Below are 12282 nucleotides of genomic sequence, written 5' to 3' on the forward strand. Positions count from 1 at the left end.
TGTAGAGTATTTAAAATTGCATGATTCATTGCTGCACCCTATATATGATAACAGTTGCACACTAGTAATGAGGATCATTTTAGAAAAAATGACTGCTACATGTAGGTTTCAAAAGTGGAAAAAAAAAATATATGTATATTAGCAATACCAACATGTAGTTGGAGTAGAGTTTGGTTTGTTTGTTGACGGTCCCTTGCTTTTTACGACTGCTCTCATTTTGAGATGTTTGGAATTTTTTCCATCTCCTTAATTGGTATGACAATCAATAAATGTAGTCTTGTTGACAATGATAATATGATTGCTTCAATGTCAATTATGATGTTTTCATTTGTCAGCTGTTCCTTCTAACATGACAGAATTCATTTTCCAGAAAATGGTTGTGATAACTTTTTTCCAATTTCTACTTTCCATCAAGAGACTGTCTTGTATACAAATGTGTCAATAACATGATACTATTTTTTTAGTTGTCATGTAAGATTAATGCTTTTTCACAGCCACTCTTTCATATTTTGCTTTTGCTTTCAACTAGTCTGTGAGAAGCCCTATATATATTTTCAAGATATAATTTCTGTAAATTTTGTGTATTTATTCTTTGCAAAGCTCCATGATGCATCATCATGTTTGTATTTTTCATGGTCCACTAAGATACTTTTTCACAGCATTTGGTATTTTCCATTTTACATACAACAATAATGGAAACCCTCCCATTAGCATAGTCAACCTACTCCTTGTACATAGCTTATTCACTTCTGTGGTACTTGCATGCTGCATGGTTGAAATAATTTTGTTTTTCCAGACTAATGTTGAATTTTCAACATTTCTAAATGTAGGTACAACATGGAGCATGTATATTTATTTTGTGACCTATGTGTTGAGAATTATAACAGCATTATTGTATGTTGGCAGTTTTCTTGTAAAGCGAAAGTCTATTTTTTATATTTTATCACAGATTGATCAAATTGGTGACAAGCTTGTATTAGGGCCAGAATTTTGCAAACATTTTCTCAGACTTTGGTATTTCAAATTGATGCTAATATTTTCTACTATACTACTCGTCTCTGTTAACTTCTGCTTTTCATATGCAAATAACGTCCATAGTTTCAATCCAGCATTTGCAATTTCATTTTCATTTCCCTTATGTGTTGCCTGGGTAAGCGAAGTTTACTATACTGATTTCGTATATATTTTATATCAGAGGTATTCTCATATCAACATTGAAATCATTGCTTTAACTGATTATTTTCAGGCAAAGGATACTGATTCCAAGTTTCATTGTACCCATAAGATTTCAGATCTCGCAACAAGTAATGTTTGCTTTGAGAATGCCATCAAAGTATTCCATAATGCATTTAACACACTTACAGATATAGTTGAGCTTCTGAATTTGGTCTTAGGCCTTCCTATTTTATGTGATTTACTATCAATATTCCTCTCTCTTGTGATGAATCTGTATCATGTATTGAGTATTTTGTCAGAAAGTAGTAACCATGGAATGCCAAACTCAACAGCTATTCTTCTATTTTCCATCGCATATTTCTTCCAGTATATGTCAAGGCTCTTACTATTGACAATGCATTGCAACAGTACTTCAAAAGAGGTAAATATCAAGTTACAAAAGGTAGATTTTATAATGTACCTGTCGATTGTAATTTCTGCATTGTAACCACGTGGTATGAAATGAGAATTGGATGTTGAAAAATGTCTTTAAGCTTTTATCTTTATCAAACAAACAATGGGTGATATTAACAGTTAATTCACTTCCAGCAGGTAATAATTTGGTACAAAAATCCATTTTAAAATTGAATATTTATCCTTTATATCGTTCAACATATTCCAGGAATTTTGTCCGTGATATTAAAAATGCTTATAATTTTCTGCATACATTGTTTTGGCATTTTCAAAAGAGGAAAAAGAGAGGGAAAGGTAAAGGTAGCTGAGCATGGTGCTCATCACATCACCTCCATAAATGCCTTAGATTGTAGGACTCTACTTCCACATTCTTCAATATGCTAAGGCATGTTGTCATGTCCCAAGTAACCCTAACTGTTAGGCCAACTACGGTTTTTATGTGAGGAAGGTTAATAAATAAATAACCCATGGTTATTTACACTTCCCCTGGAAGTCTCGAACTCATGAATGTCCTGCAGTCGGAGCCCAAAGAATGCACCTTATGACTACAACCACGATGCGGGATATGTGAGAGAGGTTGGGTTGGCAAAATTAAGTTGGTTTTATGTTGGTCCAACAGTTCTATAGGCCAACTACCAGGGGCGCCAACTTGTCAAAATTATTGGGGGGCTCTGATCACTGAAACAAATTAATGAATGACTCACTCCCTCCCTTTTTTAAGGTTTGGCCTCAGTGTAAAAGCCCATGAATTCCTCAAAAATATTAAATTAAAATTTTCATTCGAATGCAAAATGTCAATTGTTCACGGATGGATATGTCACAAGTTTCGTCAACCATAATAGCAAAATATTCCCGACTTTTAATATCTGCTACCCCGGAGCGCAAAACAGATCTCCCTAATATATCAATGATCTTGTTCTGAATGTCATGTGAGAGCCATTTGTAGCCCGAACGTCCCATCCACTCTCCTAGTTCATGCACATCTTCTTTTGAAACTCTTTTTGGTAAAAATGTTAACAATACTCATAATTATATACTTAGTATATAGTAATAATTCATGTGTTTTGCTGTCTCTGGTCATAGTTCCCCCCCAAAGTTGATGGTTTAGCAGTCTCCGCCCCCAAAGTTGATGGTCTAGAACATTTCAAGTGTGTATTTAAAGTTAAGTTCATGTGGCACAAATTCAGAGTAAACTTTACAAGAGAAGCAAAATAATACATTAGATTCTCTTAAGCAAAATTATTTGGGGGGCTCTGCCCCCACATCGATAACATGGGGGGCTTGAGCCCCCCAAGCCCCATGTAGTCGGCGCATATGCCAACTACATTTAGTTACTTGGAGTGCAGGGGGTAACTTTATCTTTTTTATATACATTTTAAATTGAATCTCTATATTGGATCAGTTAATAATCAGGTATTCAATTACAGGCTGCAAGAACAGCTTCCTTGCTGCAGAAGCTTAATAGAAGGTCATTGAGTCCAGCAACAAAGGAAGAAGTAAGAATCCTCTAACATAATTTGGTACTCATATTCTTTTGTAGTTTTAACTTAAAGATCCCATCTTCAATGTTTTTTAAAGGATTTTACCACTAGAAGAAGTTTGAGACAAGTGTTATTTAATTCGTGTTCAAATATGTTTGCAAAACTCTTACAGGGACTGTAAGTCCCTACCTATTCACATATTTTGTGTGTCAAGTGTATCTGTCTTCTGTCCTTCATTCTCACTGCATAATATTATGCAACGCCAAGTTCTGTGAGACATTTATCGCAACGTAGCAGGGGTTATTGTTCCAAATGTCGCTGTAACAGCTGCCCTCAACTCATCATTGGAATTATAACGTTGTTTCGACACAATGTCCTTTATGTATCCCGAAAGAGAGCCATTTCATAGGCGCCGGGGATATTTCAGAACCACGACATATCCATTTGTTAGGAAAAGTGTGAGATATTCACGCAGACATGGGCATAATGAGCCGGAGCCACATCTTGTTGAAACCAAACCTCATCTCTGATTCAAAGTTCGAATTTCGGTATAAGCCATTGTTGTAACATATTGAGCTATGAGATATGGTTTACTGGCCCATGAACATGGCATTGCATAATATTATGCGCAACAGCACACAGAAAACTCCATACACTAGATACATAAGATATATGAATGGGTAGGGACTTACGGACCACCCTGTAGTTCAAATTTTGCAGTTTGACTATTTGAGCATTTATGTAATCTGATCATGAACTGAGGAAATTTCAGTAAAACAATGTTCATTTGTTGCTAGTTGTTTTCACTTCAGTTAACTAATCTACCAATTATCTAATTAGTTTTGATGTTATTTCTTCTCATGGTTTCTAATTTTTTTTAATTTGCACAAAATATACAAATGGCTATTATTAAATAAATTTTAATAGAAATAAGGCCTATACATAAGCACAATTTTGAAGGAGTGTGGTTGACTATTTTCATAAGAAGAAACTGCACGAGTTTCAGCATAAAAATGTATGTTTGCTGCCAACAGTATAGACCATATCCATTATTTAATTCTTAACTTGATTCTAATCTATCTGCACCTACTAACTTAGTCATGCTTTCATGAATGTTTTGATAAGAGATCAATTTAGCCATCTTTCGTGTGGCTTACTCAGAGGTTGCCTCAAGAAGCAGTTAAAAGGGTGGAAAAATCAATCTCTCATCAACATGTTTTATGAAAGCAAGAGTATATTAGGAAGAGTAGATTATCTTCTTTCATTCAAAATCATTAGGTACAATTCATTCAAGTTACTAATCATGACATATTTATTCCTTTAAATGTTTCCAGATCTATATGTTTTCAATGCAGCTGGCCAGCAGAAAAGTAGAATTTTCAGCATGTGGATTCTTTCCTATTGACTTCACACTATTGTATTCGGTAAGCAGTATGGTTTATATCTTTATTTGTAATATTAAATTGAAAAAATTCTCTCTCATCCCCCCCCCCCTCCTCTGACACAAGCACACAGAGAGAGAGGGGGCAGAGAGGGTCACCTTATCAAAATTACCATACCTAACATTACTTTTCTAGTGTTTTGATATTAATTTAGGCATTTGACATAATAAGATACTAATTTTTGTACTCCTGAAATTTTGATTGTGATAAAAATAATTTGAAAGTAAAATTTTAACTTATATAATCTAACTAACCATATATACTTTCCAGATTACTGTATAAAATGTGTTGTGAATTTGAATTTAATAGAAGTTATTTTTTCTTTCTTCATTTAGATGGTTGGCACAATGGCAACATACTTGGTAATTCTTATACAATTCAAAGAGACACAACCACAGATTCCCAACATTAGTACCACTGCAGCAGTATACAATTTTTCTTCAACATTACATTATTAGCTATGGTCATTGTTACTTAATCCATGTTTAGTATAGAATATGCTTGCATATATTTCCCATTATAATTGTGACATGGAAAAATATTTTAAAGTTTAAATAGGAGATTGATTTTAGAAGATACGTAAATCATGTCTTTTTACATAAACATCAGGTTATGTAAATGAATAAATCTTCGATATCACACTCGTGTTTATTTAGTGGATATATTGTAATCAAGTTTATATTTGTTGTTTTGAAATATTATGACAGCACAAATTTATTTTCATAGTCAAGTTAGCACATTCTTGTCCAGGAACACAATAAAATGGACAGCGCATAATGAAATAATAAAATAAGTATAATATTCTGACATCTTATCCAATCCTCAAGGTAAAAATACAGAATGAACACATTAACACAGTAAACAAAGATTGCTGTAACAAGAGTGTCACTAAAGTCTCTTTTAATTTTCTTTGCATATTTTAATGATTAATTGGGAAGCTATGAGTGAGTAGCATAACCAAGTTTGGGAAATCTCCTATAACGGCTGAGGGTTTGACATGATGACCCCACGTCACCCAATTACCGGTTGAAGATCTCCACACCTCTAGGTAGGATTGTGGGAGGGAGACTGGCAGTCGGGAGATAGGCCAAGGCCCTTCGAGGGCTGTCGCACCATGGGTTATTATATTATTATTATTTTAATGATTTAATATGCACTAAGGGTTGTGAAGACAAAAACACTGTTATAGCATTGTAAAGTAAATTACCTAATAATTGCAAAATAAAATCAATTCACCAAATTTGTCATATTTGATTCTCTTATTGGTTTTCTAAAATTAACTGTCACCATTAGGAATATTAAGTTGGTTTTTCTAGGACAAAAAATGGTGATCTAGTCAGTAGGGCATCTGACTGCCACTGAGGTGATCTAAGGTTGGAATTTTTCTGGCCTTTTGCCTGGCTCTGTGGATCACCCAGCCTCAAATCAATGGGTACCCTGAGGAGTAAAGGTGACTGGAGTATGCAACAAAGTGGCCAAGATTGAGAATGTGTGGGACCCTACCCAACATTCCCTAAAAGTGCGTTCATGGCATAGTGCTATATGCATGGGGAACTTTTCAGGGGTGAAGTTCTTCTTCAAAGAGATTGTGTAAATTCATCAAGGTATCTTTTATAGATGTACAGAGAGATATTTGATTATTTCCCATATTTCTTTCTTGCTTTGCAGTCTTTTGAGTTTTTAAGCACCTCATATACATAAAGCAAAAAATTCAAAATCTAAATATTAGTGTTCCTAGCAGTGTTATAGAATAATACCTATGCATTTCCAATCTTCTCATATTTCCATAATACACAGCCCAGTTAGATACTTTGCAGTATTTTTTCCATTCCTATTTAAATCCAATAGTAATGAAATTGTACATTATTCCAAATCTCTCTTTCTCCATGGTTTATTCATATTCATATTCCTGCTAGTATGCTTCACTTTCTTATTTGTTGTTCTCTACAATTACTTATAAGAATATGTGACCCAAGATTTCCTCATGAACATGTTCACTTTTTTAAAAAAAACTATTGGCATTTGAATTGTGGAACCAGCGCAAATCACTATTGTTGCTGTTTCACTCATTTTTAAAACCTAAACTTTACATACTATTTTCCAGAATTTTCTTCTGCTACAGAATTAATTATGAAATTTCAAAATGAAATTTCGAAGTTTTAGCATGAGGGAAATCGGTTTCCATGTTGTTTCTCTTAGGCCTACACTAAGTTTTTTTGTTTTTAACATGCTGTCTGTTGTCTGTAACATTTGACAACTGTGTGCATATAAATCTTATAATTTCATTATTTTATTTCACTTCATTATTATTATTATATTTTTCATTGTTCCAGATTACTGAATATATATGTATATGTACTAAAACAAAAGCAACAAACATTAGATACCTATGTTCAACAATTTATAGGTAAATCTGTTCTTTCTTTTTCATTATCTATACATATACGCGTATATACCTATATATTTAATTGTTCTTATTTGTATTGTTATGTAATCCTTTTCATGTTTTTTTTTTTTTCTCAATGTATACTCTTTATTCCATTGTATTAATCTCCCAGACAAGGGTCTGTTGTAAGAACGACCCTAAAGGCCGAAACACGCTCGCTCCAATAAAGGCGATTTTATTATTATTATTATTATTTGTTTGTTTCAATGCAAATGTATACAAAAAATCTGAATGCACTTATTACAGTTGTTCTGTTATTTCCCTCATTCATTTCCTCTGTAGCAGAAGCTTTATACACAGATTTCACTTACATTTTACAACTAGGCTCCTTTACAAGCAATCAAGAAAGACTTGTAGATTAGGTTTTCCCCGTAATCTTCAAATTGTGAATCTTGCAGAAGATCCTAATTTTCATTTTTCAAAACACCTTGGAAGTCTTAACTCAGCATATAATATGTTCTCTCATGGACGTCTGGAAGGGGGGTGGGGGCAAGGGGGGCCATGCCCCCCCAAAAATGAATGTCCACCTAAAAATTATATGTTTCACACATAATTTCATTTCAGTCACAGTTATGTTAATTATTACAAATTCGTTGAGGAAACATGACAATTTCAGACTGAAATAGTGTTTTTTGAGGGGGCATCACTATTATGGGGGAAAATATGCCTCCTCCCCCCCCCCTGGAAAAGATCCTGCAGACGTCCATGTCTCTCTGATATTGTTGGTTTACTCCCCTAGTTAGGCTGGCTTCACTATGCCTTCAGAGCCCTTCCTGCTCCCTGTCAGGGTATCCTTCTCAGCCTTTGGAGGTTCCTCCCTTCCCTGCAAGGCAGCAGGCATAGTACTTCTTTAATAGTGGTAGCAGGTGTAGTACTTCTTTAATAGTGGTAGCAGGTGTAGTACTTCTTTAATAGTGGTACTTTCTCAACATATCACAATCTTGTAGAAGGCCATTCCTGGCTTTTTAAGACTATTGTCCTGCCAGAGGCCATTGTTTTCAGATCCTGACAACACTATAGCCTCAGTCCAGAATTATATATTTGGCTATGTCTTATTTGAAGCAAACCACCATATCTGGTAGCTATTAGATATCCACCATCTGTGACTAAAATATACAAATTCCAAGCAATGAATATTTATTGACATGCATTCCTCACATTGTTACGTACCCAATAGGACCAAGTAATGTGGATAGTTTGCCAAAGACGAATAGAGATGGCAGCACCAGGCGTGCAAGGTTAAGAATTGGCATAATATATGTGAATAACTTTATAAATAAGAACAAAGCAAATTGGAAAGATGAAAAAGAATAGAATATATTATAAGAAGACAACGAATAAATATGAAAGATGTAAATTAATATATATATTTTATAAATCAAGTCAGTTATCACATGTAAGTTAATACGAAAATTAAGGAAGTCAAAGCACGGATACAAGATTGTGTCTTTGAACAGATAGTGCATCTGTATGATTGATTTACCATTCCTATAGGGGAAATTTTGTTTACATCAGTGGCGAGCGCGTTCTGATCGACGCCCCACAGCACTTTTTGGTTGCGCAGTTTAACTGTAGCACCTACTTGGATGCGCATGTCAATCGGCTGCACCAAGTATACACTCTGTTGTACCTAGTTAGTGGTGGCGCGTTCCGATCGAAGCCCCAAGGGAGTATATTAGTATTATTCCCAAAGCTTGGAGGAAAAAGTTGGAAAAGGATAAAGGCATTCGTTAAATAGTCAAAACCTAAATTGAAATCCAGAGGGAAGTTTACAAAGAAGATAAGAAGGAAGTCCCGATCCAGAACGCCCATTGAGAAGGAAGTCCATATCCTCCATATTAAGAAGGAAGTCTAGATCCAGACCGTCCACTGAGAAGGAAGTTCCGATCCAGGCCGTCCATCAAGAAGGAAGTCCCGACCCAGAACGTCCATTAAGAGGGAAGTCCAGACCGCCCATTGAGAAGGAAGTCCAGACCGCCCATTGAGAAGGAAGTCCCGATCCAGATCTGCCCACTACGAAGGAAGTACATATAGAAGAATATCCAAATAAAGAAAATAAATAATAAAAAGAATATTGAGATGAAAATTCACTGTAACGAGAAAATTATAGAAGAATGTAGCTTACCATGTAAAATTCTTACTCCATGTATCCTGTTTTAAATAATATATTCGTTTAAACGTCTCCATTGGAAGGCATCCTGTCTGGTTTCGTTGTCTACAAAGAACCCTACCCTGTAGATAAGCTAGCTGAGTTTTAAGTTTAAGGTTTATGTACCTTTGCACCAAATGAAGGTAGCATTAAATAAATGGCGACCAACTTTTGGGGCTAGAGAATTAGGAACCAGACAGCGAAGAGAGAAAGAATAATTGAAAATGGAGGTAAAGGATAAAGATGGAAATGAGAATGGAGAAGCTACAATGAAGGAAGACGGAGAAAAAAGGGAAACTTTCATTTGTTGCGGAGAGGAAGGAAACAAAGAAGAAATTATTGTTTGTACCACATGTAAGGAAATGAGACACTGGATGTGCGAAGGAATAAGAAAGGAAAAATATATATCAATAAGCGAAAGGGAAGAAGGATACGTATGTAAGAACTGCAAGAAAGAAAAGTTGAAAGAAAAACAAAAGAAGGCAGAAGAAATAAAATTAATAGAATTGTTTCAAAAGATGTCAATGCAAATGGAAGTTAACGCACAGAGAATGGAAGAAAACAGCAGAGAAGTGAAAGAAAAGTTAGAAGAAAATAACAAGGAAGTGAAACAAAAGTTAGAAGAAGTAAGAAATGAAAGCAAGAAAATGTACGAGAAAATAACCGAGACATGTGAAGAAAATAGAAGATCATTGGAAAAGAAGATAGCAGAAACAACACTGCTAATTGAAAACAAAAGCGTGTATATAAATAGAACGATCGAGGAAGAAGTTTCAAAACTTAGAGAGGAGAATATACACAGAACCAACAGTATGGAAAGAAAAATTGTTCAAAATAAATCGCAAATAGAAGCAGTATCTTCCAGAATAGAAGAAAATGAAAACAAGATAGAATTAGCCGTTTCAAGAACAGAAGAAAATGACAGCAAGACAGAAGTAGATGTTTCCAGAATAGAAGAAAACGAAAACGAGATAGAAGAAGCGAAGGTCCTGATAGAAGATAGAAGTTGGAATATGAAAGAAGAAAGGTCCAATGACGAGCATGACAGCAAGACAGAAGAAGTAGCTATAAAGTTACGAGAAGAAAACACTCAGGAACTTAAAGAGCTCAAACAAGAGGAAGATGAGAAAATAGAAGAAGAAAGAGGAATAGAAAGAGATGAAAAATTTAGTTGTCAATATAATGAAGAAATCCATGTCAAAATGAAGATGAAAGAAGAAATTTCCAGTGACGAGTCTCTGACGGAGGAAGAAAAGAAGCATACACATAACCGAAGATGTAAACAAAGAAGGAAGAAAAGTAAAATGAAATTTAGATATATTCACGTAAAAACATGGAAGAAGAAGAAGAAAAAGAAATTAAAAATAGAAAAGAACCTGAAGAAAGTTAATAATATGCTAAGAAGGGTCGACATAGATCAAACGGATTTTGATTCCACTTCGCCAAAGAGAAGGAAGAAGAAGACGAGTTGGAAAAGACAAGGAGAGCATGCATTTTATGAAGATCTAGAACAGAAGAAGTTTTGGCAGAAACTAGATTGGAAGAAGAGAGAAATGAAAGTAATTTCTTTATTAGAAGAAAGTTGGAAGAGGAGGAAGAAGGATCTTGAGAAGAATAGAAGAAAAAGAAGAAAGAGAAGAAAAAGAGGAAGAGAAAAAGAAAACAAGATAGAGACAAGCAGCGAGTATTTGAAAGTATTGGAAGAAACAAATAAGACTGACTAGTGCAAAGGAAGGAGATGTTATGACAAGCAGACGTTTCTAGAATTAATAAAGTGTATGAAAAGTTCTAGTTCACCAGAAGAAAAATTCTTGGAATTATTAGTTTGGGCAAATGATAATGATTTATTTGAAAGAAGAAAATTTTAGTTCTTTAATGTTAGTTCCTGTAAGAAGATATATATATATATATATAATACCCATCGTTGGAGGAAAATCTATTCTGCAAGTGATATCTTAAGAAAGAATAATGAGTGCTAAGTTATGTCACCACTCGATTGAACAATGAGACTGATAGTGAAAGATCAAACCTGTAAAAGAAGAGATGCCAAAGAAAGTAATATGGAAAATGGATGTTAACTTTTCAATTGTACGACCAGAAGAACGAAGAAGATAGAACAGTTAGTCACAGAAGGAAGTTAATTACGAAGAAAACTCTCAGGAAAAAGGAGAAGACAATATGAAAGAAGATCGAATAGTATCAGTAAAACATATTCTTTGTAAGTTTAGACGATTAAAAGTCATCGTGTATTTAGAAAAGTGCAAATGAAACGGGTTGTAATCCCAGAAGTTAAAGAAGAATCGGTTGTATTCCGAGAATGGGTTGTAATTACAGAAAATAAATATATCTAGATACATGCTGAGATGAAATTAAGGCTGATGTGAAGAATTATTGTAGCTGATAAAAACACGTAGATGGTCAACTTAGAGAAGAGAGAGAGTTCTTTGAAACGAAAAAATCTGAGCTAACTGATAATCTGTAGAGAGATTGCTGAAAGAAGAAAAGGGTGAAATGAAAATTACTTTTTTGGCAGGACTTTGTCAGGTAAAGACTATCTTGGAGAAGGTTAGACGAGCAGACTTGCAGGAGATGAACAATTGAAGAATTGGAATGGCCAGATATGATGGAGCAAAAGAGCGAAATGAAGAAAGTGATATCAGAGCTGTATAAAAAGAGAAATAGAAGAAAAACAATGGACGAGAAGAAGGTTAAGAAAATAGATATGAAGAAAGGAGATCTGGTGTTTTGTAAAACACATCCGGTGAGCAAAGCTTCAGAGAAAGCTATCAAAAAGCTATTTTTCATATATGAAGGCCCATATGAAGTGATAAGTACTTTTAGAAATACAGTTCTTCTAAAGCACATAAAAACAGATGTAGAAAGGAGAGAGAATTTAGATAACATTAGAAGATATAATTGTACAGCAGAGAAGAAAGAAAGCGTCAAGAAGAAATAATAGACTTGTACATATATAATTTGAAAAAAAAAATGTATCTGCATATATATATATATATTACGACAATTTTTTTTATGGCCAACGGGGGGAATATTGTGTTACGTACCCAATAGGACCAAGTAATGTGGATAGTTTGCCAAAGACGAATAGAGATGGCAGCACCAGGCGTGCAAGGTTAA

General features: G+C 34.5%; 1 protein-coding gene across 1 annotated transcript in view; it reads left to right on the plus strand.

The window, feature by feature from the left end:
- Nucleotides 1–12282, plus strand: part of LOC146001786 (uncharacterized) — a 38688-nt gene that overhangs the window by 5412 nt on the left and 20994 nt on the right. The window contains exons 2-3 of the mRNA XM_083139507.1: nucleotides 3057–3125; nucleotides 4445–4534. Of these exons, the coding sequence (XP_082995633.1) occupies nucleotides 3057–3125; nucleotides 4445–4534 (159 nt within the window). The remainder of the gene's footprint in view (nucleotides 1–3056; nucleotides 3126–4444; nucleotides 4535–12282) is intronic.

The sequence above is a fragment of the Lepisma saccharinum genome, chromosome 17 (assembly GCF_977018435.1).
Source record: "Lepisma saccharinum chromosome 17, izLepSacc3.1, whole genome shotgun sequence".
Taxonomy (NCBI): Eukaryota; Metazoa; Arthropoda; class Insecta; order Zygentoma; family Lepismatidae; genus Lepisma; species Lepisma saccharinum.